Source organism: Sporothrix schenckii (assembly GCF_000961545.1).
Source record: "Sporothrix schenckii 1099-18 chromosome Unknown Cont43, whole genome shotgun sequence".
Classification (NCBI taxonomy): Eukaryota; Fungi; Ascomycota; class Sordariomycetes; order Ophiostomatales; family Ophiostomataceae; genus Sporothrix; species Sporothrix schenckii.
This window is the reverse complement of record NW_015971144.1, coordinates 1,156,074-1,181,863: the sequence shown is the minus strand read 5'-3', so window position 1 is coordinate 1,181,863 and position 25,790 is coordinate 1,156,074. Positions and strand designations below refer to the sequence as shown.

At 53.7% G+C, this 25,790-nt stretch overlaps 6 protein-coding genes across 6 annotated transcripts; 3 read left to right on the top strand and 3 right to left on the bottom strand.

The window, feature by feature from the left end:
* Positions 1–375: 375 nt before the first annotated feature.
* On the top strand, positions 376–5,021 carry SPSK_02147 (protein-serine/threonineeeee kinase; the record flags this gene model as incomplete). Its single annotated transcript, XM_016729024.1, has 2 exons — positions 376–4,666; positions 4,747–5,021. The coding sequence occupies 2 exons, from the start codon at positions 376–378 to the stop codon at positions 5,019–5,021; spliced, it is 4,566 nt and encodes a 1,521-aa protein (XP_016589113.1).
* Positions 5,022–6,876: 1,855 nt separating this feature from the next.
* Positions 6,877–9,067, bottom strand: SPSK_02295 (uncharacterized protein; the record flags this gene model as incomplete). Its single annotated transcript, XM_016729167.1, has 2 exons — positions 6,877–8,576; positions 8,647–9,067. The coding sequence occupies 2 exons, from the start codon at positions 9,065–9,067 to the stop codon at positions 6,877–6,879; spliced, it is 2,121 nt and encodes a 706-aa protein (XP_016589112.1).
* Positions 9,068–13,704: 4,637 nt separating this feature from the next.
* SPSK_02891 (uncharacterized protein) lies at positions 13,705–13,923 on the bottom strand (the record flags this gene model as incomplete). The annotated part of the gene is made up of 1 exon (XM_016729752.1): positions 13,705–13,923. One exon carries the CDS (start codon positions 13,921–13,923, stop codon positions 13,705–13,707), a length of 219 nt encoding a protein of 72 aa, XP_016589111.1.
* Positions 13,924–14,359: 436 nt separating this feature from the next.
* Positions 14,360–14,614, top strand: SPSK_10492 (uncharacterized protein; the record flags this gene model as incomplete). The annotated part of the gene is made up of 1 exon (XM_016736886.1): positions 14,360–14,614. The coding sequence occupies one exon, from the start codon at positions 14,360–14,362 to the stop codon at positions 14,612–14,614; it is 255 nt and encodes an 84-aa protein (XP_016589110.1).
* A 5,859-nt stretch (positions 14,615–20,473) lies between these two features.
* Positions 20,474–20,764, top strand: SPSK_02860 (uncharacterized protein; the record flags this gene model as incomplete). The annotated part of the gene is made up of 1 exon (XM_016729722.1): positions 20,474–20,764. The coding sequence occupies one exon, from the start codon at positions 20,474–20,476 to the stop codon at positions 20,762–20,764; it is 291 nt and encodes a 96-aa protein (XP_016589109.1).
* A 3,783-nt stretch (positions 20,765–24,547) lies between these two features.
* Positions 24,548–25,090, bottom strand: SPSK_02789 (uncharacterized protein; the record flags this gene model as incomplete). Its single annotated transcript, XM_016729654.1, has 1 exon — positions 24,548–25,090. The coding sequence occupies one exon, from the start codon at positions 25,088–25,090 to the stop codon at positions 24,548–24,550; it is 543 nt and encodes a 180-aa protein (XP_016589108.1).
* Between the last annotated feature and the right edge of the window lie 700 nt (positions 25,091–25,790).

Genomic DNA, 25,790 nt, shown 5'->3' with positions numbered 1-25,790 from the left:
CCCTGTGCGACAGTCGCTCTTTCCGCTCCAGCAACCCGGCACTCCGCCCGTACCTTCTCACACAATTCAACGCTCTGCGAACATCTCAGCCTCCTTTCATTGCTCCCTTTGACGGGCTTCGTGCAGAGAGAGCTCGTCTCTCGTCTCTTTGCCCCCCCGCAACATCTCTGTGCCGCACGACGTCCGGCTCGACGAGGGGCCACTTTCCAATTATGCTCCATATCTACGGCACAAAAACGGAGACTGGTGCGTCACCGGCCAACCCTGCGTCGAAACCAGCGTCCCGCCCGCCGGAATCAGCGGCATCTCCGGCGACGCGTCCGGGACATTGCCGCCCGTTTTCCCTTGTCCCTTGCAGCTCCATTGCTAACCAGCATGTCTCCTGCTCCAGGCGCAACCGCACACATCGACGATGAGGCAGAACACGACACCAGCACCGACAGCCCGGTGCTCCGGCAGACCCGCACCAACAGCAGCAACCAGCTCGCGCTGCCCTTGCACATTCCCAAGAACAGGAGCACCGGCAACCTCACCGTCGCCTCGCCCGATGTTCCAGACCACAAGGCCCGCTTACGATTCTCCTTTGACGCCGGCGCCTCTGCTGCGGAGTACGATGCCGCCACTCGGTTGGTGCCCTTGCCCGTTGCTGCCTCCCCGTATGAGATTGATGTGTTTGCCTTGGCTGCCATGACGGCACCACTCGACACGTATGACGCGGCCGACACGTCCGTCAAGACGCTGGACGAGTGGAAGGATGCCGTCGGTGCATGCACAGACTCGTGCCTCTGCATCGTCCCTCCCTTTGTGCAGGACCGTGTCTGCCGGGACGACGTAGGCTTTGACCTGGACCTAGAGCCCGAGTCAGAGTCGGAGCCGGAGTTTGATTCTGCGTATTTGGATTCGTATTGTTGCATCAACAGCGTTGCTGACCCGGCGTCCGAACACAGCTCCCCCATTATGACAGACCACGACCACGGCCTCGGCCTCTCGGGCCTGCGCCGCATCCGCCAGCACGCGCCACCCGTACGCGCCCCGACACTCCCCGCCGACCCCTCCAACCCGTCGTCACGCAGCACCTCCTTCGGCCTCCCTCGCTCCGCCTCCATGACCGCCATGCTGCAACATGCCAACTCCTTTTCGTCCGCGTCCGACGCCGTCGCGCCCGCCTTCAGCGAAGACTTGAGCCGGTTTCCGTCCGAGTCCCTGCACTCCTTCTCCTTCGCCTCCCACCAATCCAACGACATGCTGCACAGCCACCAGTCCGTCTTCAAACGCTCCATCGAGTTCATGAAGGACCGCATGGGCTATGCCGCCGGCTCGTCCAATGCGGGCCTGGCGAGCGCCCAGGCCCGCGCCACGGGCGACGTCGAGACACAAACCATGCTCGACCTACTGGCGCGCGCCCAGCTCGTCGGCGCCAACAACCTCTCCAGCACCGACCAGGCCTTTCCCACCGGGCCCCTGACCGGCCCACCCGACATGTCTGGCGAAAACGTCTTTGAGGCCAACTTTATCCCAAGGACCGCCAGCCCCGAACTGATGGCCGAGCCGCCATCCGTCGCAGTCTCCGAAGCCGCCAGTTCACCACTGGCCATGGCCAAGGCGGTGCCCGCGACCCAACCGCGAGACAGCTCCATGCACCAGCTCCGCGACGAGCGCCCGTCGCTGTCAATCTCGTCCGTCTCCCAGGACGACAGCAACAACAACCGCACGGAAGCCGCTACTGGCCCACCAGACTCGGCCGAGTCGTCAAGAACGCCGACCAACGAGAGCGGCACCACACAAAAGACATCGCCGCCTACCTCGCGTCGACCTAGCCTCCTCCTGCGGCGAACTCTTACCGATCTGACGCCCGTCGCCGTGCAGCAGCGGCTCCTCGACACCCTCGCCACACCCTACGTCGCGCCACCAATAGCCGGCACGGGCGGCGTCAGCCCTCGATCGCTGTCCCTCTCCGCCGACGCACAGTCCGACACCACAACCGCACCGCCTCTGTCCGCTACCGCACAGTCATTTGCATCGCCCATGAGTGCCACCGCCAATTTCGGCGAACGTGCACACGGCCACCCCACACGCTGGGTGCCCGCGGCACAGGCCATCTTCACCACCGAGGCCAAGCCGCCATACACCATCATTGCCGCCAACGACCTGGCCTGTCTCGTCTTTGGCGTGACCAAGGCTGAAGTCCGCAAGATGGGCATTCTCGAGGTCGTCCAGCAAGAACGTCGCGCCTGGCTGGAGAAGAAGCTCCAGCACGTCGAAGGTGCCGACGACGACAACGGCGGCGGCGGCGAGAACACCGCCACGGCCCACACCACCCAACGCTCCTCCTCCATCGGCGACATTGCCCAGCCCGTGCCCAAGAAGGCGGCTGTCAACACATCCAGCCTGCTGGGTGCGCGTGGCGGTGGCATCACGGCGAAGCTCCTGAGCAAGCCCAACTCGCGCTCACAGACACCCCAGAATGGCAACGGCGCCAGACACGTCACGTCACCACAGCAGATGGCACGCCGTGCCAGCACCATCAACACGCGGTCGCCAAAGGCAGGAAGCGTGAGCGGCCACCACAACAACAACCAGTCGCGTGGCGTGCTTCTGTGCGGCGACGTCGTGCCCATCCAGAAGCGCAATGGAGCGACGGGCTCGGCCAGTTTGTGGGTGAAGGAGAAGCGCGTGGGCCTGATCTGGGTTCTGGAAGAGATCCACGAAGACGTTGCCACCGTGGCCGTTGACGAGGACGGATTCGTCTCGTCCATCTCCGGCGCCACCGGACCCATCTGGGGCGACGACGACCTGCCGGCCGGCACAGACATTAGCAAGCTGATCCCGCGGATTGCCCGCCAAGGCATCGACGGTGTCACCGGCTCGGTCGACTTTGCCGAGCTCACGCGCCGCAAGTTTTATACGTGCCGCAACGGCAACCGCGTCTGCATCCCCACCACCGTCGAGCAGATCCGCGGCCAGGCCGCCTTGCGCGTCTCCAGCTTCCCACACATTGCCGGCATCGTTGTCGTGTCGACACAGACCCTCACCATCAAGAGCTCCAACTCGGTCTTTTGTGGCGCCCTCTTTGGCTACGAGAAGCCCAATGGCCTCTCCATCAACCAGCTCGTGCCCGAGTTTGACAAGATCCTCCAGATCCTCGTCGAGGTCGACAACGTCCACATGGTCGATGGCATCGTGGTTCCCGAGCACAGCTTCCGGCGCGCCGCGGCCTTTTTGGCCCTGCGCGAGGGCCGCCCGGATGCCGCCAGTGCGTTTTTGCGCCCCGATGGCCTTCCTGGTCGCCACCGTGACGGCTCCGAATTCAAGATCGATGTGCAGATGCGCGTGGTGAAGAGCGAGACGCAGTCCAAGATCCACGAGGAGACGGTCATCGAAGCCGACGAGGAGGACGAGGCCGCATCCACGTCGTCTGTGTTGAGCGACAGCGTTTCGCCCCCGCCCAGCGCCCCCAAGTCGGAGATGGTGTATGCGCTCTGGATCACCTACTCGCGGCACTTGCATGCGGCCTCGACGCGCAACAGCCTGGGCGGCATTGCCTCCCCGCTCCTGTCGGGCGCGGCAACGCCCCTGCACCAGCCGTCTCCGGGCCAGACACCCGTCCACTCGCCCTTTGAGGCGCCGGAGATTCCGTCCGACGACCAGCTGGACCTGCGTGCCGAGAAAACAACCATTGCGCAGTCCCTGACCCGGCAGCTCAAGGAGGCTGCGCTGAGCACGGCAAGCCGGATCTCGAGCAGCCTGTCCCGGCCCGCTTCCGTGGCCCCGTCGCCCGCGCCCGCCGCTCCGCCAACCACGGCCGATGCGCACCTGCGGTCCGCATCACCGGCTTCGCTGCCCCCTGTGACCTCTGCCAAAACAGCCGCGGCCACGCCCTCGCTTGTTACGCCCGCCGTGACAATCACAACTGCCACGCCCAGCTCCACGACACCCGACCTTGCCGTACTGGCCAAGGCCGGGCCCACACAGCCACCGGCGTCTCCAGGAAAAGCGAATGTCACGGTGACGACAACGGCGGTGGCGCCGTCGCCGTCGCCGAACAGCACGAATACGGTCGTCCCGCAAAAGCCCGACAACGTGCCAGCCACGGTCTCCAAGGTGACGGCGGCCGTCGGGTCGCACAAGAAGACGATTGATGATTTCGTCATCCTCGAGGACATGGGCCAGGGCGCGTACGGCCAGGTCAAGCTGGCCAAGGAAAAGGCGACGGGCCGCCGCGTCGTCATCAAGTACGTGACCAAGAAGCGGATTCTGGTCGACACGTGGACGCGCGACCGCCGCCTGGGCACGGTGCCCCTGGAGATTCACGTCCTGGACTACCTGCGGCGCGACGGTCTGCGGCACCCCAATATTGTCGAGATGGAGGACTTTTTCGAGGACGACGTCAACTACTACATTGAGATGAAGCCGCACGGCATGCCGGGCATGGACCTGTTTGACTACATTGAGCTGCGCACCACCATGGACGAGGCCGAGTGCCGCAGCATCTTTGTGCAGGTGGCGCAGGCGATCCACCACCTGCACACCAAGGCCATGGTGGTGCACCGCGACATCAAGGACGAGAATGTCATTTTGGACGGCGAGGGCAACATCAAGCTCATTGACTTTGGCAGTGCCGCCTACATCAAGAGCGGGCCCTTTGACGTCTTTGTCGGAACCATCGGTATGTCCCCGTTGTCGGGGGTTTTCCTTGCCCGTCACTGCCATGGGCTCCTTTGACTTGTGCTAACCATCCGTACACAGACTACGCTGCGCCCGAGGTCCTGGCCGGCGACCGGTACGGCGGCAAGGAACAAGACGTGTGGGCTCTCGGCATCCTGCTGTACACCATCATCTACAAGGAGAATCCCTTCTACAGCATCGACGAGATCATGGACCGCGATTTGCGCATCCCCTACACGATCAGCGACGACAGCATCGACCTGATCCGCAAGATGCTCAACCGCAACGTGAGCCAGCGCATCACCATTGACGAGGTGCTTGAGCATCCCTGGTGCCAGGCCCAGATGCAGGCCTAGGCCCAAGTCCAGACACAGTAGATGCGAGACGACAAGGGAGTACATGATTTTGCCATACATGAGACGAGGCACAAGAAGGAAAATGAGATACAGAAGACGATGAAGACGAGATGAAAGACTTTAGATCAGACTTTTAAAGCAAGTTTGGGACGGAACGTCGGTGGGGACGTGGAAACGGCGGCCGGTCAAGGAAGAGGGAAAGCGGATATGGGAGGTATTGCATCAACCAGATGGTCCATGGAACAACAGCGAACAAGTACCCGGTTTAGGAGTTTCTATTCTTTTTTTGATTTCTATTTTTGATCTCTATATATAACACGATTCCCACAGCTATTTCAACAGGTCTCTTATCAATATGTACATTTTATGGTTTAAAAAATATCTACTGATATATATCAATAAACCCGGCCTACGAGCGTACCTCTACCGACGAGGCGCCGCCGACTCACCAACATGTATATGCGGCGCTGGAGACGAGACCCCGGCCCATGTCCTTTTATCCTGTACGGCGGCACCGTCACGACCGACAGACTGGCCGCAAACACCAACAGATCTAAACCGCCGACTTCAAACGGGCCTCACGGCCCGACCACTCCTCCGTTGGCTTATCCGGAGCGGCAGGCTCCCGGAGTATAGCCTAGCGAGGGAGCTTGAACGGTCGCCGCCGCCGGCCTAAAGTGACGACACACTAAACAATACACCGACTCTCCTTACACTCTTTACGCCATCTACTTTCCTTACTCTTTTGTCTTATTTTATTCTACTCTGTTTTGTTTCGTTTTATTCTGTTTTATTTATACCTCCTCGGTGGCTATTCGAGCCAACCGCACGCAACCGTAACTAGAAAGATTACACACTTAGATCTGTGACAGTTTTTTCCCCAGAGGGTTCTGTCTAGCTAGTCGCCAATAGTCAGGAGTGGCTGAGAAAGGCGGATAATAATAATAATAATATATCAATAAACCCAGTGCCATCAAAGACGGCCAAATGTAAGTAGTAAAAAAAGAACTCTTGAGGATATGAAAATGAAGTCACAAACAATTGATGTTTGACAATGCTTCGACCCGTACAGCGAGGTTATACGACATGCAAGGCGAATGGAAGTAGTAGGCCTTTAATAAAGTTGGTATTGGAAACAAAACTAATCCATAAAATCCTTTTTGTCCTTTGTCCATCAACACATCAATAAAAGCAAATATCAACAAAAAAACCCACAAAATCAAATAGCGGTTATCATACACAGATAGTCGTACAGGTTGCAACAAAACAATGTTGCTCTCCCTCGTTGAAATAGTAAATCAGAAACGAAAGCACAAACCCCCCCAAAAAACATTATTCTTCATAGCCCATCATACACGTTTGTCCACTGGGTTGAACCACGAGTGGAAAAGAAAAGCAAAACGAAACTTGCAGAGGAAGAAACGAGAAAAACATAAAAAGTAAACACGGAACAAGAAAGTATTTGTAACAGGGGCTGGACCGAAAAAAAGTTTTGCTGGCCAAATGCTCGCTTTGGTGGATGCCATGCAAATGCAAGATGCAAAGGTGTGGTATGTTGGATGCAAGCCGTGCAATGCAATGTGTGGGTGTCTTGTCATGTCTTGTCGTTTGCGAATGCAAGAGGAGACTTTTTGGGGGAACAGAAAGAAGGTAAAGAGAGAAAACAGGTGCAAAGAAAACACGAAAAGCAAAATCAAGACATGACACAGTTGAGAGACACGAGAGACGACGTATCGGGGAATAAAACGAGAAAGAAGGAAAAAATACATAAATAATACAGGACGAAGTCGTCAGAAGTCGGTGGTCGGAGGACAGGATGGAAAGAGGGAAGGAAGAAGGGAAGGAGGGAGGAGAATTACTCCTTGCGCGTCAAGATGCCCGATTCCGGGTCATCGTTGCCCGGTTGCCACGAGGGCAGTCCGCGCTGGTGGCGCTGCATGTTGCGCTCGTACGTCCGCTGGCGCGCCAGAGCCTTGTCCTCGTCGGACACGAACCAGTAGTCGTAGTAGGTCACGCGCTCGGGGAAGTAGAGCACCAGGTGGACGCGGGCATCGTCCGGATTGGCCTTGGACGACAAGGGAGTGGCCGTGGGAGCCACAGCCGTGGGGCCCGTCGTCATGCGGCGCAGCTTCTTGCGGCTCTTGTCGTCGCGCACCATGACCTCGGTGAAGAACTGCTTGTTGGTGGCGTCGTCAAAGACCAGCTGGCCGCTCTCGTCGAGTAGCGGGAGCGCCAGGCGCTGGCGGTAGTACGAAGCCTGCAGGCCGGGCGTCGTGCGCTCCGGGCGCGCGCGGTAGCGGTCCATCTTGTCTGAGCCACCAGGCGAGGTGGCACCGGCAAGACCAACGCCGTTCAGGCGGGCAGAGTCCATGTCGGCGTACTGGCGAAGACGCGGCAGCGCGGCGTTGAAGGCAGCCGTCACATCGTCCCAAGCCCGGTTCTTGGTGGTGCGCTGGTACATGATAAAGTCAAGCTCGGCCGTCTCGTACTTGACGTTGCAGTGTGGCTTGGGCATGGCCTTCTTGCTAGACGAAGAGGTGGACGGCGACGAGGCCGATGACATCCGTTCACGGCGAGCGTCCATCTTGGCAGCCATGCGCGGGCTGTTGTGGTAAGGCCCGTTGATAATGGTGGCCACACTGGGCATGACGGGCATGGTAGCACGGCGGCCAAACGCACTGGGGAGCGTCAGAGGTGACACAGGCGTCAGAGGCTCCAGCGACGACCCAACGCCGGGCGGCGGCAGGGTCAAAACTGTTGTGGTAATGTCCTCGGCGCCACCGTGGATGCTGCGGCGCTGCGTGGAGGTGGGCATGGGCGCGGGCAGCTCGTACTGTGCGTTGTAGCGGGGCTGGTAGGCGGTCTGAGACTGGTACGCCTGCTGGTGAGGCTGGTGGTAAGGAGCGGGCTGCATCGAGGCCGAGAAGGACTGGGGCGGCGTGGGCAGATTTGCAAACGACGGCAGAGACGGCAGTGTCGGGATGGTAGCCGGCTTGTAACTATACTCTCTGGGACGGCCTGAATTTGTGGGCGACTGCGGAGGCGAGGGCATGCCATTGGGACCAGTAGTCTTCTGGTTGCTGCGAGAAGAGCAGAAGTAGTTCTGCTCGTAAGTTGAAAAGGGGCTCTGCGTGACCTTGCTGGTGGTGGAAACGGGAGCAGGCAGAGGAGCCTGAACCGACACAGAAGACGTAGGCGCGGCCTCACTATGGGTGGTGCCAATGCTCTTGCGCCAGGCATCGTAAGGTGGCGGCGGTGGACCCGAGACCGAAGACCGCTGGGCGGACTGGGAGACCGGCGAGCCTGTGGAAAAAGACGACCGGGCACTGGCCGCAGCCGAAGAGGAAGACGACGACGACAGAGCTGGCGTCATGGGCGACGATGACAGAGCAGCGGGGGGCTCAGCCTCGACGGTCTCAGAAGACGTGGCTGAGGAAGTGGTGGTAGAAGCCTTGACAGCACTGCAATCGGAGCGCCAGACCTCCAGCATCCCCTCGGTCTGCTGCATACTGGGAAGAGCAACCTCGGAGGGCTCAACATCGGATTCGTCTTGTGCTGTTAGAATTGCCAGGAGAAATTCAAAAAGCGAAACGGGCGCCAGCAAGAATAAGAAAATGAAACATACGAATGGGGGTCGTGGCACCAGAGGCCTCGGCCGTAGTGGGCGTCTTGCGGTCGAGCAGGCCCGTCACATAGAGCGTGGCCAGGATGTCGGCGGCCGAGCGGTCCTTGTCGTCGAGAGTGCGGCCCAGGATGTGCTGCAGGGCCTCCTTCTTCTCGGGAGTCATACCTTGGAAGGAAGTTGATTCACAAGGCGGTGTTGAGGGCTCCGGCGTAGCCGTGGCAGACGATGTGACAGACTGCTGTTGCTGCTGCTGGTGCTGCTGCTTCTTTTGTTGCTGCTTCCGGAGCTTACGCTCGTGCCTGATGCGTCGTTCGGTGATGTAGCGCGAGCTCAGCTGGCTGCCGCGCACAAGGATTGGCTTGCTAACACGACGGCGGTGGCCATTCTGTAGCATATTGGCCGTCGTAGTCTTGACAGCCATAGTGACAAAAGAATTGCAGCAGTTGTTGTGTTACTGTGATGTTGCTTTGTGGAAAAGACCACAGGGGGCAAGAAAGGGATGCAATGAATCGATGCAAGACAAAGATGCAACGACTTGAAAACAAAACTCGTGGTACGGGAGCTGAGAGGGAGGAAAAGACGTTGAAGGGATGAGGAAGATGGAGAAAAGAAAAAGAGAAACGGTATCGAAGGGAGGATGGAGGAGAGATGGGCCTGATATAAAGAATGGAAAAGCAAGACAAGAACGAGAAATGGTGATGGGCAAAGAAGCGGGCGGACGTTGGATATAAAATAGTTGACGACGGGGCGGAGGAGTCGATCGAGTGACTTGCGTGAGTTTGAGTGAGTGCGTGTGGATGTCTCTCTCGATCGTAGAATGGTTTGCCTCTCCTTCTTTCCTTGAGGACGGAAAAAGGCTCGAACGATGACAATGGTGTTGGACAGGGGTGGTGGACGACAGGGAAAGAGGAGAAAGCCAAGGAGGGGACAAGGTGTCAGTACCCGGGACGCTGGACCAAAGTCGCAAGATGCAGAAGAGTGGAGAGTGGAGAGATGGATTAAGAGAAGAGGAGGCGTTGGAGGGGACATGTACTTACTGTGCTCTGTCCCGGGGAGGGGGTAAGAGATGTGACGAATTACAGGTAGCAAGAAAGAAGCAAAGACCGGCTTTAAAGAGAACAGAACAAAACTGCTCCATAGGACATGACGAGAGACGGCCAGGACTGGGAAAATGTGACAGAATTGAAAAGGCACACACAGAGGCAAGAGACAGACCCAGAGCAAGTGAAGAGCCAGGTCCCACAAAACAACCGAGGGCAGGCCCAGGGCAGATCAGATGGGGCGGATCGACAGAGGGGGTGTTAAGAGCAGTAGGTTATGGGGAGATGTAGCTCGGCGCAGCAGTGCAATAGGAAAGATACAAGTATTGAAGTGGGACAGAGGGAAAAGTGATAAATGCACAGGCAGATGAGTGTCCCAGGAGAAAAAAGAAAATAAGAAGAGACCCACTAGCAAGGCCCAGACAGACAACCACACCAACTTAATCAGCTTGAGCTGAGAGGCGTTTGTGTGCAGGGGGTGCATTTTATGAGTGGATACGGAGGGTGTGAACAACCAGGGGGGGGGGGTATTTCAGAATTGGCTGCATTTTCGTTTTTATCGTCTTTATTTTTGGTTCGTGCACCACAGTCAATTCTTCCGTGCTCAAGGAAGAGGCTAGCCTAGGATTGACAACGAATGGTGTGCAACTTGATGTATCTCAGAATATGTCGTACCTCGTATGTCAGAGAGGCGATATATCGATTACGGGACGGGGAACGAACGTGTCCATCTGCGAAGCTGTAGAATGGCGAAACGACGAGAGAATATGCGTCTTGTTGCTGTGTTGTTGACTCGAAGGACCAGGAGGAGCCAATGGGCCAGAAACGTCCAGGAAAGGGAGAGGAGCCGGCCGAGACACCTCGTGTAGCAGGCTCCATTGATGGAGGAAAATGTACTCAGACTCATTGCTCCGGCAGAGAGACGTTGGGACAGGAGACGAAAAGGAAGATCAACGACCCAGAGCAGATCAGGGTTCTGTACAATTAGGGAAAGACACCGACACGGAGAATAAAGAAACAGGAAAGTCAGGGAGCCAGGAACACACACTCTAGGACGCAAGGAACCAACAAACAAACAAAAAGGCAAGAAAAATCAACACAGGAAACGTCTTCAGAAATCGATAGGAGACGCAGGGTAGTGCATGGTGTCACTCGTGTTTTAGTCCGTCTTGAAATTAGACAGCCCCTGTCGACCCTGTTGAGCCTCTCGATTTTGTTGGCTTTGCCTTTGGATGTCTTGCTCGTCGTTTGTTTCTTCTCCATGCCTTCTGTTGGTGCGATGGACGCATACGGAGCACTAAGCACCAAGAAAGTGCCTGCACATCGCAAATTAAATTACACTTCAGCAAACAAGCAAGAAGGAGCCAGGAATATGCCCAGAGATGCATCTCGTTGCTTGCCAACGTCCAGACGCATCCCGGTGCATATCCTTGGCCCCAGGTTCCCGATGCAGGGAGGCCAGAAAAGACGCAAACAAGTGACTCGTCGTACTCAGTAAGACGAACAGGGCAACCGACAACGGGCAAAAAGTAGACCCGTCAACGCATTGAGGTGTCTGGAGGCCCAAATAGGTAGATGGGATTGCCAACGTGCATGTTGACACCCTAGTGCGATGCACGGGGCGTTTCGTTTTGTGACTGGTAGTTGAACCGGATTTATGTCGTACGACGGACGCTGTAATCCGAGTTGAGTAAATATATTTCAAGTACCGATCGCTGTGTGACTGCAGCCCACGCCGTCGGGTGGGCCCTGTAGCCTTATCATAATTGTCTCCCCTCTTGCGTCGTCTGCCGTGGTCGGTGCGTTCTTGCATGTGAGAGTGAATTATAGCCAGCTCTGTTCTGTGTGCTTGATTTATAATGTGCTTCCGTAATCTGTTGTGTCCGAACGTCGTTTTCAGGATGCTGTGCGTGTTATCTTTTGCATTTTTTTGTCAGTTGTGTCATATACACTGACGCGCTCGTCTGACAATTCGTGCTTACTTTAAAAATTCGCACCGGTCGTCTCTCCGTCCGAAGACCCCTCCTTTTCACTGGGCGCCAGCTCTTTTGCGTCACATTTTCTTTTTCTGCAAAGTACTCTCGTACCTGGCAGATGTCTCAGTGGTGATGGGAGAACGAAACAGGATCGTGTAAAACTAACGAACTAAAATGTCGTCGTGCGGTCCACACCAAGACTTGACAAGGAAACGGAGAGGGGCGGAGGCGCAAGACGGAACCATGACGCAGGAGGCGCAAGTTCAAGAAACAAGAGACCGTCACAAAATGACAGAAGTGCAGGAGACCAGCTGCAGGGAGCGAGCGCTTCTTGGACAACGGCCTTTTTTTCTTACTGAGTACATTGGCACCGTGTCTCTCCCTGGTGACAGCTTTGATAGATGAGACTTGCAGACAGAGGTGACAGCCTACCTGCAAGGGATGAGAACCAAAAGAAAGCCACAGAAAATGAAAGCTCGGATGAAGGCGATTAGCGAGAGGCGATGGTCAAAATGAGTACTTCATAATTGGATGAGACCCAGATCTTTGTTGTCGTTAAGATGTTTTGTATATCGTAGCTCCTTCATGGGGCAGTTTTTGTGTCTTGAAAGTGAAGTCTTGAAAGTGAGTGGTAACGCCAACAAATTCCAAGACAATGACACACACACAAACAAGCACACACTTGTTGATTGTATCATTGGGAGCTAATCACGAAACCCAAGATGATGGGCAGGATTTGCGGCCGGGGTAGAGAGTTAGAGTGGTAGACAGACAGAGAGGGAAGAACCCAGGGATATGGCGGGGATAGTGTGTGTGTGTGTGATGTACGCAGCGTATGCGTGAGTTTGTGGCAGCTCGTTCATTGCACTGTGCATTTTGTGTTTATGAGGGTACATTTGGACCGGTGGTATGGGTATTATGGGTCTGGGCCAAGCCTGGGTGTATGCAGAGCGGCCTTACCCCTGTCTGCCGATCATCTGCACAGGGTGGAGACGCGCGCATAAGTGTGGTTGGGAAAACGAGCGGAGACACATGCAGCTCGGAAAAGAGAGTGGGAGGAAATTCTCAGTAAACAGGGCGAATACCCAGAGAAGGCCAAGAAAGGCGTGACTGTGGCCAGGTTGATGTGCAAAAAGGTGACAGGCTGCTGGGTCGAGGGCACAACATCTGCAGGTCGGAATGCGGGAGGGGGCAGGGACTGCACGTACATAGAACCGTGACAATAATGTTCAGGATGACGCGGTAATCCTGACTGATGGATTCAGGATGGCGGACACGATTAAAAAAAAACGAGGAGACTAAAAAATTGCGGCTCCAATAGGGCAAGTAGGAGGAGAACAGGCAGTGGTCGCTGGGCTCGGTGACTCGAACAAACACCTGTGAGACAGTAGCAACTGTTCAAGCATCAAACGCTGGAGAACGAGAATAAGAAACCGTGAATAATAGCAGCGAAAGAGGAAAAAGTAAACAATGGGCAAAAACAAATACGAAGGAACGTAGCCGAGGCTCATGGAGAAATGGAAAAGCAACAGCGCAAAATTGCAAGATCGCAATTAAACCCGAGCGTCGTATTGAGCAATATTTATCAAAAGAGAATAAATATGATCGCCACCGTAAAAATGCAACGCTGTCGTGAAGAAACAAGCGACGAAATACGATACAATAGTAAATGGGGAAATAGGGACTGAGGGACAGTGCCAGTGGCGGTCGAAAAGGTCGTATTCGTCCCAAATTTTCAAATCTCGTAGATAAACAGCGGACGGATCCAGGGTCAGCCCGAATTGTCGGAGCCTAGCCGATGCTACGGTGGGAATACACCGTCTTGCAGAAGGGGACAAAAGGAAACGCGCAATGGCAAAAGCAAATAGGATTGTGAGAGGCAGAAGATGCAGAAGCAGCTGAAATGACACACAAATGACGGCGCAGTGAGAGTGACCACCCAGCGGTCCTGAAGTGCCTCCCAGCGTCGTATTTTGACTTCTTTTCGGCCTAGTGAGTTAGTCTGTGAATGTTGCAATGGCGATACCAGCTCCTGGGCCTCTTCAGCTGCCGGGGGGGCCTCTGCAGAAGCGAGAACGATCGGTCAACGTGAAAGAGTAAAACGGACAGAAGGAGAATGCAAACGAGCAGACGTCGCCCACAACAGCAGCGCTTGTGCAGGCCGGTTCAAAGCCGACTGCCCAGACGCGTCCATCCACAGTAGCATCTTTGGTGCCGTTCCTTGGTGCGAGCGTGGGCGCGATAGGCGGGAGAGATCGCATTCTGACTGGCTGGCAGCGCACCGCGGAACCCGGACGGCGGATCGACAGTGCTAGCGGATGAGGATCTCAAGCTGGTGTGTGTGGGTAAATAAACGATGGAGGGTGGGCGAGGTGAGCTGGGGGGGCAGAAGAACAGCCAAAAGAGGAGAAAAAAGGAGGAAAAGAGAAAGGTCAAAAAGAGGAGTCGGAAAACGACGAGGCCTGCAAGGGATAGGTCTGGTTGGAAAGTGGTCAATAGATACGGAAGGAGGGGACGCCAAATAAGGTGAACGAGGAAAGAGAGAAGGAGCGAAGGTGCGAGGACAAAGAGCAACAAAAAGCATCAAGAAAGGAAAGAGCTTCCGACTGTTGGTGAAGGAAGCTGCGAGGTGCGTTTATTGAGGAGTTAGGCGACGAGCGATAGAGCTGGAGGAAACTGCGATCGGTGACATTCGACATGGTGAGGGAAGGAGCCAAGCAACAGCAGACAACATCTACTTCTGTACGACTGAAGTGGCCAGAAATACTCTTTCCTACGTACTCCGTGCTCCGTATCTCTCAACTGCACTTGTCGATAGCGCTCGAAGATGGACTTGACGCAGGACGGCTGTGCCTGGCAGAGTCTCAGAAGTCGACAGCGCGGCGCAGGACCAACACGCAAGCGACACGCAGGAACATCAAAGCGGATACAGAATACGTGCCCTCTGCATAACTGGGCGGGCGAGAATGGGTAAAATACGGAGAATATTTCTCGTATCTTCATTCAGATACGGAGAAAAGAAGCAGCCAGAAGGGATTGACAGGGCCGGATACGACGCTGAATTCCCTTGCGTCGCGGGATGGACGATGTCAACAGAGGACGGTCGAGTACGGATGACGAATGGAGGACCTGAAAACCTCTGGCCAAAAGAAGCAATATGGGCTGGAAAAACGACCACCTTTCCAAGGCGCTATCCCCTGTTGGGAGAACGAATTCCAAATTCAAAAGAGGGTCTCTTGCAGCAAAAGAGGGTTGTGTGGATGGATGTGTGGAGAGAGACCTGTGGAGAACTGCCTACTAAAACGAATGGAAAAGAGAAAAATAATGGAGAGGCACTGGACTCGACCATCACCAAAAAAAGAGAGGAAAGTGATCACTTTTGGGGGGAGGCTGCTGCAGACAGGGGTCAGATCGCCGACCTCACGATACAAAGGAGGTGCCCGGCGAGGAGGGTCTGTCTTTTTAGGTGTTTTGGTCTGCTTTTGGCTTTGCATTGGTGTTATTTGATGCTGGTTTGTCGTTGTTTTATATCATATTTCTCGATTCTGTCACATTGTCTGACATTGCAGTTGTCATTTTCTGCCACCAAAAATGTCTGTCTGCATGTTTCGTTTTTGGCATCAACATCCGCCTCCGCATCCACGCATGCACAGTCGTATCCAAGGTTTTTGTGCATTGTTATGCAATGGTATCTTTGCGTTGTTTGTTCGTGTCGTCTCTTTCTTTGACCGGCCAGTTTCTACCCACATCATCTCCGCCTTCGTTTCTCCCTTGTCTCCTGTTTTCCGTCTTCCTTGTTCCCTGTCCTTGCCCCCCTGCTCTCTCTCCTCTTTTTAATCTTTCCAGTCAGCGAATAACGAGCCGAACACACATCTAACGGCGGATGAACACCAAAACATCACGCAATCCAACGAAATTTGGGGTTTTCCACTGTGGATATGTTCCGTTCGGCCCCCGTTCCATGTCCACTGTGACTTGAACGAATTCAAAGACGCCTTGTTCTCGGGTGATCTCCAACCAGGATCACCCGTCCGCTGCAGCGGCCGGGCACAGATCACGGCATTAGTAGCGAGCATACAATGTAGGTAGTGACTACGGAGGAAGTGTTTGGGTGCGGATCTGGAGCCAGAATGCGTTCTTCTATACACCGCCAATATCTGTACCACGTACGTCATGCTACGAACCGCTTGCTCTGGAGACCCAAGGACTCAGTTGTACCCCGTACAGTCCCGTCCTGGACGCAAAAGCTTAATCCGGCCCCGAAAGCATGTGAAAGGAGCAAACATGGTTTTTGTGGTGCTTTTTCTCATCAGCGGCGTACTCGTATGGACGGGACGAGGTCGACAGTGGCCCATCTGTATGACCAACCGCTTGCTGCCGAGCGTCACCCTCTCCTCCTACTCTATTGGCGCTGTATTGGTTCTCATTGGCGGACACGGCAAATAACCGTCCCCTTGGCCAGACCAGGGACCTCGATTTTCTCGGAGTTAGCGTTGCATTCGTCTGGGCACTGGGTTGTTCTTTTGGTAATGGAGGGGAGGGTGTCGCAGCTGAAGGAGGGTGGGCTAGGCCGAAAATGCACGACTAAAGTCAAACTTCATGCAAAGAATTGCAAATACTTTGTACCAAGAGGAAAAACGACATGTCTTGGTGACGGGCAGCTTGCAACACAACCACACAAATTGCTGCGTAGTGTACGGATGCACCTGACAGGACTTATTCGCCTCAAACAATGTCATATAAAAACATGACAGGTCGACTTTTCAAGACACTTTTCTTTCAGCAGGCCTCCACCGGGCTCTCCCATATGCAGAAACTGATAGACAGCGCCCGCTCTGCACTGTCTTTGACTGTTCGTGTCCGTGTGCTTCTTTGGTCTCTGTTGGTCGAACGATCTTCTGGTCTTTCAAAGCAGTATTGCGCCTTTTCTGCACCTCGCTTTGTCAGAATCACGAAGCAAGCCCCACGGTCTGTTGATCTAGGGGTCGTTCCCCTATTCGTCATTGCCCTGCTCACCTTTACACGTAACGGTTCGGCTATTCATACTTGCATCCTGCCAGTCTCGTACTTTGGTTGACGCCGTCACGGGTCGTCTGCATGAACTCTCCCCACGCCTGCCCCTCGGCAGTCAAACAATGTTGGTCTCGACCACTCAGTTGCCCACAATCACACATTGTTCTCTTACGCTGGTTGCAACGTCTGTAAAAGGGCGGATCGCATATGTGACGATAGTGAATGACTGGATGTATAAACTTTGAGGTAAATATGTAGCCTGTATGTATTGGAGAGAGCTGCCAAAGCCGATGCAGATTGCAACTAGGGCAGAAGGCAGTGCACCAGGGGCATACGACCCTGGGAACCTCGCAGCGCCACCTTGATCATTTGACTCGAAGGGGTCCCGAGAGTTAGCAACGCCTCCGAAAGAGGAAAAAGTCTTCCCGATGCACTTGGCCTTCACCATTCCTCGCGATCGAAAAAATAAATAAAAAAACAATGCAACCAGGATTCAAAACCCAGTGTCATTCATATCCACTGTATACAGACAAAGGCGGAAGAAAAAAGGAACAGAACGATCATCCTAAGAGGCTTCCTCTTTTGTCCGCCATTCTTCTGGCAACGTGCTGGGTGGTCCTTTCTCGCCAGCCCCTCGAAAAGAAATCAATAAGAAAGGTTAGAAGTGAACGAGACAATCACGTCGTAATAGCCTGGTCATTTTTATTCTATCACTTGTGTACAAAACTGAAAAGTAGTCATGCAGCATGTACATTTTTATTTTGTCATTTTTGTAGCAAATTTTGAAGTAGCTATCCATAACTGCATCGCAGTAGGCGCATTGTTTTTCCTTATTCAGTCAAGTTGAAAATGCACCTGCCCCGCGCGTGACCTGCCACTTTTACACTTCACTTCACATACTCTGTGCATTTTATTATACAACATGCACATCCTCCTGCAGCCGTCTCAGTAACACGACTCGAACCTGTCCGTCTCCTCCGTGCCGCCATCGAATCTCACAACTCAACGAACGGGGCTGTATCCGGGCGTGCATATTTCCAGTTTAACGGTCACCAAGGGAGGTCGGATCATAATCCTTGTATCCTAGCCACTTATTTTGGGCCACCTTTATTTTATTTTTTTGTCCGTTTGTTTATGCAGCTTGCTGTCCCTGTTTTTGGCGTGCATATCGTCTAAGCCCATGTACCAGCATAACGCATGCACTTTTTTCTTCCGGCTTGTTGCGTGTTTCCCAACAAAGAGGCGGGACCGGACCGTGCATAACGACGTACCGACTTTTGCGCCACGGATGGTTCCTCGGTCACATCTCAATCACACCAGACGAAGCAGGAATCTGGCGCAATCTGTCGTTCATGGCGACCAGGCCCACTGGTTCCTTGGGTCAACCTAGCCTTTTTACCATCCCTTTCCAAGCCATAAAACCTAATGTCGCGAAAAAGCACTGACCCGCAAAAAGCACGGAGCATAGGACATGGAAGAGGGCACGACGCATTGCGTTGTGCACTAAAATAAGCAAACGGTTGACGGTTGGTCTTTTTTGTTGGTGCTGGAGAACGACGGAAAGAGGTATGGAAAAGGGCGACGTCAAAAAACAAGCACGGACACTGCGGAGTAGCACGTAGTGTAGCATGAGAGCATGGAACAAACGTGGTCTTACGACATGGACTGCAGGGGCCAACACACAGAAAATGTTCTTGTTACCGACAATCCGAAGGATTGCAGTATTTGCAGTGCGTGGCAAGAAAGGAACAGTTCGTCGCACCCCTTCGACATGCGAAAGCAATGGCCAGGACAACGGGAATGAACCCGACAGTTAGGTACAGTGTAGCACTCGCACTCCGGATGGACGAATCCAGCTCAGGCCTAGATTCTGGGACACTGCCCTCCCACCCAGAGCTGATCACTGACAACGCAGGTTTGTCGCTGTGCATGGCACCAATGGCCAACAGATGCAGACAGAAGGGGGCCATCCAATACACCATACACCTCAAAACAAGAAAAAGCGTCCACGAGGAGAGGAGGGAGAGATGGAGGCAGTATTCCGTCGTAAAGGGCACTCTGGAAAAGCCCTGCCTTCCCGACAACCGAGATCGACAGTTAAGCTTCCCCTTCTCAGGAGAGCCGACGCCATGGCGCATATGCACCTCCTTCGTCTCGCGCCATTTTGGAGGCCTGCAAGCAGCCTAACCTCGCGGAAACCTAACAGAAATGGAACAATATAGAACAAATAGAGACAAGGAGCACAATGAGCAGCAGGAAATGACCCAAATCGAGCAACATGACGACAAAAGAAGAATAAAGCCGCCCGCTTTTCTTGCGGACACGAGCCAGTATCCCTCCCTGCTTGCTGTGGGCGCTGCTGGGAAGCGGGGGAGTGGGGAAGTGCAGAGGAGTGAACGGCGACCACGATGCGACATGTATCCGCGTTGTGCACAGCCAGATAACCGGAAGGAATGGGCAAGGGTGACGTCGTCGATGCGTGTGTGTACGTCGGAAAAGGCGCAAACACTTTGTACAAAGTACGGATGCCGTTCTTGGGGTCGGTGATCGTCGTCTGGAAACGAAGCGAAGGCCGGATGGCCCATGCAGCTCAAACCATATACAGTAAAAGAAAAGAAAAAGAAAAAGAAAAAGAAAATGACGCTGCCGTTACTTCATAGATGCGCGTGGTTCGCCCGCGTCCTGTGTGTGCATGAGCATATGGTAGGGCTGGTTCGGCCGAACGGTTTGAATGTTTTGAAATCCGTCGTGCGGAGTCCTCGTCCCGGGACATGGATGCCTTCTTCCGTAGGAACAAGAGGAGGAACGCTAGGGATTTTTTTATGGCTGAAGCGAGACGAGATCAAGGGGGCGGTGAAAATGTTTGCTGTTTGCTGTACCACAAATTGTGTCAACGACGTCAACGGCTGTCCAACCGCAAGTCGTATGTAAAAATACAAGCAGAAAAGAGACTGAGAGAGAGAGAGAGAGAGAGAACGGAGAGGAGGAAAACAAGGCCAGACATACGCCATGGTGTTGCACAAGGCTCTGTGTCAGTGCTGTTGTCTTTGCCCTGCAAGAACCATACTGTGCACGCACTGACACCTACAGTGGGAGCTTGTCTCGTTCTCGTGTGTGACTGGCTGACGATGGGAGAGGGAGCTTGTGTGTGTGGGGAGGGGAGCTGTTCTTTGCTTGGGACGCTATCGAGTGGGGCCGTCGGCTCGGTTTGGTACGGAGTTAGTGCGCTGCCGGGCCAAAATATGGGTCCCCGCAAGATGCTAGCAGCTGGGAGGTGGGACTTGGGAGACAGGGGACCCACTCGCACCTCCCAGGGCCCCCCAGGTTCAGCTGCGTCGGGCACTTTGGCAACTGGGCTGCTGGGCTGCCGGGCTGCTGGCCTTTTAGGCGGACTTTGGCGGAAGACTCGACATTTCGTCTCGATGCTAGCGTGTGCCAGTGCTCCTGTACCCAGTAGGAAGGGCCGGCTACGGCAGGCGAGACCCGCGCTGGGGGGGAGGGAGGGGGGGGAGGGCCAGGGAGAGATAGAGAGAGCGACCAGCCAGCCTGTCGGAGCTGATTGCCCAATCACAGGGTCCAGTTTTCGAGAAGCTAACCACTAATGCAGTATACGGCCGCGCCAGGAGCACTTTTTGGACGCAGCCCCGACCGCGCCAGGGCGCCAAATGCACCAAAATCGAGAAGGTGGAAACGAGAAGATCAAAAGGATGCGCAACAAATGGGCAAACCCTTTCATGGAAGGCACTGGGAAAGAGGGTCGGCGTTCCTGTGTCCTGTGCGTCGAGGGGCCTAAAAATAATGACAGAATTCGAGAATGTGGCTAGCAGAAATGGGACGACGTATTTCGATTGGCCAGAAGGCGCACTCGGCCTTGTCCAGGCAAGAATCTTGCGGCGAAGTGTTGCTCCAAACATTGCCGGTATGGACATATTTGTTGAGAGAGTTATCAAGAAGAAAGTCAAGAGGAGCAAGTTCATCACGAGTACCGTCGAGTCATTTTGGCGCGTCGCTGAAAAGAAGCAGTGGCAGGAGGGAAGGTTGGGGGGAGCCCGTTCAGAAAGAAGAGACTGGATACTGGCGAGCGTGTAAATTATGTGCCCACGGCTACATACCCCATTTCGATTACGTCGACTTTGGACATGCTGTGGGTGTTGCCGTGATACGATTTTGTATGTGTCCCCATTGTTATGGCGGGAAGTTGCGAGGTTTTGCGAAGTTTTGCGAGTGTGACAGCGTTTTGTCTGGGCTTTTGCTGGCTTTTGGCGCTGGCTTCTGGGGACCAACCGTGATCGGCTGACTGCCGCGTGGGTAAGATTACACCGCGCAGCGCTCGTAATTGCTCAATGCCCTGGACTCAGCCCTGGGCTGGCCCGTGCTGGGGAGTCAATCTTGGTGCATGCCATCGTAACGTCATATCACTGCGCTGTAGGATTTTCTTCTTTCCTCCGGATTTGCGTTGGCTGTGTCCCTGTCCTTGTCACTGTTTATCTTACAAATACGATTTACAGCCAGTGTATCATCCAATATCTGTCGTTTTTTTTGTCTCAGCCATATCCATCTATCAGCTCATGGTTGGCCTTTGCTTCCGCCCAGGGCCGTATGTGTGTACCTGAACGATCACGTCCATGTCCCGCCCATTTTGCCTTCTGTACCCTCAGCTGTCCCCCTGTCTCCTCTCCTCTTTCGCCTCCCCGTGCCTCCCTTGCGTTGCGCCTGTGTGCTTTTCTCCCCTGGCCATCCGAGACTTTTTGATGCAACCATACGGAGCAAATTATGCAGTAGCGACGAATCCAAGATCGCATACACATGTTCAGTTGTCCAATCTGTAACAACGACCAACACCGATGCTAGAAAGGGAGGGAGGGCGTGCAAGACTGTTTAGACGGCTTGGAGCCAGGTGTTGGCTCGGCCGCTGCCGTCGATCGCTCCTCGCTTGGGCGTAGATGGGTCTCACAACAGCCTCTGGCGTCAGTTGGCTTCACAACATATGGGTCTTCGATGCTCAAATCATAGAATCGTACGTACGTAGTCCTCCAAACTCACATGTATTTTGTCTTGAATGTTTCCCCATTCGTGCATTAGGCTCCATGATTTATTTTCTCCTTTTCGTTGGCAATATTTAGATACGATGGCAATACGTCAAAGCCAAGATCATCGAGTGATGGGTGCTGATGGTAGATGGATATTGACAAGAATGCATTGTATCCGGAAGCAAAGTAAGAGAAATACAAGCTTGTAGTGGCCAGGGCACATCCTAGATAGCATGCAAGGACTAAGAGGAACAGAAAAAATGTGGGGGAAGAAGGAGGAGACAGACAAAGAAGAGAATATCTTGCCTTGGCTATGCACTACTCCCAGTCAAAGACATCCACAAATGTTATTATCCCGACCTGTTCGTACAGTGCGTCGTGCCTGTACCTGCTTAACTCATAAAAGACAAAGTACAAACCAAAGAGGCAACAGACTTTACCAAAAGGGCAAGATGCGAGCAGAATACTCGAGAACGTAAAACATAAGCAATAGTCAGCCAAAAGCTAACATATGCGGGACAACACCCCTCGCATGGCTAACGGAGGAGGAGGAGAGAATAAGTCGCTAAGCAACGGGGTGTGCATATTCGTGGCGTGTGGTTTGTCATGGTCCTATTTTTTTCTTGATTTCTCTTGTTTTTTATGCACCATATTATTCTTCTTTCTTCGTGCTAATACTTCCACACTGTTACTGTTCCGAACCAAGACACGTACCTTCACCTGCCTTTGTCTGTGGCCATGCTCTCTGGCCAATGCTACTCTGTTTAATGTCTCTCTTAACTGAACACGGCCCCGTAAGACAAGACCCTGATCAACTGTGCTCGAGCACGAGTGGCCCAGCTAATGAAAACGAGTAACTCAAGTTTGAAGCCCGCGTCCGATGTACCCTACAGACCTCCAACAGACACCAGTTGACAAAGTGAAAAGTTAGGACGACGAGTCGACAGGTGACGGATGGCAGGTGACAGATGATAAGCGAACGGAGGTTTTCTCCGCTCGACATTGCTTTTGCAAGAGGGTTATATTGACTTCTTGTTTCTTTTCGAAACTTTTAAAGTCTGCCCTCGGAGCTTTTGTCTTTCTCTTTCCCTTGCTCCTTTGTCCAGATACTGACATAGTCTCTGGGCATCTACCATATCTAAGAATTGTTTCTTTTTTTTTTCTTTTTTTGGTCGCTTTGGCTATATTGTCCGTCCTCCTCGGAGCACTCAGTCATATCCCGCATCCCTTATGTTCTGGTTCCTGGGCCCAGTTTTCAGAAAAGCTCATCATCGGGCATTTTATGAAAACTTTGGTGCCTGTTCCTGGGCCGGACTGGACTGCGCTGCAACCTGTACCTGACTGTATGCCCATCTTGGAGCGTCCTTTCTCCCCATTAGTGTGCTCTTGGTGCCTTTATCCCGACAGCAAGGGCACACTTGGTGGGCAGAGTTGGCGACGAGCGTGCATTGGCCTGTTGTTCACAAGAAAGAAACTGCATATACAACATGAGACATGCAGGTGTCCTAAAAAAATAAAATAAATAATAGGGCATCCACGAAGCAAATAGGCACGCTTGTCTCACTTCTTATTCTTTTCCCACAGGAAATGCCCTCCACCGTGTGCCGTGTGCTTGTGTCTGCTTACGGCTCCCAAGCTCAAAAAAAAGCCGATTGCCATCACGTCCCTTGCGTCAAACTCGGATCTCACAAAATCGTAATCAACACAACACACTTACCTGCACACTCCCAACGGACTATGCTGGCCCATAAGTTCCCCTCCTTTTTTGGATGTGTGCTCCTGCAGGAGGAGCAGAGTAGACAGATGCGGGGCGAGTGTATGCAGACAAGTAAACGAAAATGAGAAACAATAACCAGAACATATGAGGAGGAACGAATCCACAAAAGTAGAAACAAAAAGGAGTGGAGACATCAAGTGAAAAGACGCCAAACCCAACATTATCAGACAAAACGTAGATGTCGACATCGACACGAATCAAAAGGCCAAGGACCTATAAGGAGCACCTTCAAACCCTTTCGGTCTCACAGAAGTGCAAAATAATGCCACGCCCCTGTTTATCCAGCCTCCCGTTACTTGTCTCATCGCCAGATACTTTTGTTACTTACCACCATTAGGTCCGGTCCGATGTCAACAGACTAAACTGCCGATGGTTTCCGACGTTGCGTAAAACGGTTATATCTTGCAATGACACCCATCATGTCCGTCAAAACGCGTCGAGACACGGCGAAGCGCGTTCAACCGTCCAAGACTGCCCGAACCACGGTCTCAGAATGGACAGGTCCGCTTTCGTGCAATGGTAGTCTGTTGCACGCATTGCATGAACAAAGAAGACTACTGCCAAAATGAGACCAAATAGGATATGCATCGACAAAAGGAGCATAAAAACGAGTGATAACAGAAAGGAGTTGTCTCATATGCATTTGATATGCAGGGCAAAGAACACGGAACAAAAGGACACAACTCGCAAAATAAGACACGGGAAACAAAACAGAGAGAATATCGTCAGACGTGCCCATGCTGTCATCTTACGACGTATCTATACGAGCTCACATATCATAAAAATATTGAGTATATAATTTCTCGTACATATGCAACACGTATACTATTTGTTATGCAGCCGGGGGTATTCTAAACATGCTGCGGCCGTTACGACCCGTCTCGTCCGTTGGATTTGCCGCTGTCATGCTTTGATGCTTTGTATTGCGCATCCCATGCGGTTGCCCACGCACTCGCGCATCACGCACACACGCACACGCAGGTACGCCTCCTATCCACATATGCATTGAGTGCCTGATGTGTGAAGTCCAATGTCTGATGTCTGGGTCCAGTGCCGATCCAAGGCTCACAGCCGGGAGCTCGGCTTGCGGACAGAGCCACCACGGCCACCACGGCTGCCGTTGGCATTATTGGCACTGCTCGCACCAGCTGAAGTGTCTGACTTGTTGGACGGGGACTTGCCGTTTTCTTCTTCGCTCAAGCTGCCCACATCGTCTCCGTCAACGCCGTCGCCTTCAGCCCCCTGCAGTGGCTCCGATTTGGCCTGCGCCCGGCCTGCCGATCCAAGCCGTCCGTGCTCCCTCCCTTGCTGCTGTGCATCTCCGCGACGTCCTTGTCCTCGTACTCCTTCTCGTCCACCCCCCTCAACCACCACGCCCAGTTCGAGGCCTGCATCCACAATGGCGCGTCGTTGTTTGCCACCTGCAGTTGTCGATGTCGCCAAGGTCGGTGTTGGTGTCGAATTCGTCGCTGCTGCGATCCCCGCAAAGGCCTCGTCGTCGCCACTAAACCGCCTGCGTCGTGGCGAAGGCTCTTGGTTAGCTCTTATTCTGAAAGCAAATCTTGACTGTTTTCGTTTTCTTGTTTTCTCCTTTGGGGATGGGCCCATCTCGCCTCCTCTCTTATTGTCCCCTATTTCTCTTTCTCTCCGACGTGGTGCCTATTTTGTCATTTGCATCAACTGTAAGACAAGCCATCTCTTGACCACTGGTCAAAGCAGGTACCCATTGGCCATTCCACCTTGTTTGTGGGTTTTCACCTGCCTCTTTCTTCGTTTCTCGTTTTCCTTCTCAGCCAGTCGCATCTCTTTGTTCTCGCTGCCTCCACCTGCCAAACTACAGGGTCTATCAACGCATGAAACGGTGGGTGCTCAACACTCGACAAGCAGAAACGATACCACGGACGACGCAAATCCCTTCCCGTTTGCTCATCGATGCCTAGATGTGGTAGTGCCTCTTCATTTCCTCCTCACATCTTGCATGTCGTGTTTTGCGTCCCTTGCCACGGCCTTTTTCAAACTCGGCTGTGTCTCCTCTGTATTCTTGCTTCTTTTTCTTTTGGTGCGTACGGTTGGACTCCACTCGAAGATGTACGGAGAAGCCAAAACAACAGAGGAGGCCACGCCAAGAGGCTCAAGCCGACCTGCAATACACGGACGTTGCAGGAGAGAAGAGGGGAAAGGCATCGAGAGACAAAGATGGGCAACGATAGACAGGGGAACGAGGAGAGAAGCGTGAGAAGAGAGGAAAACAACGCATACAACTACAACGTAAACAAGAGGGAAGGGAGAAGACGTCTTGGTGGAGTGT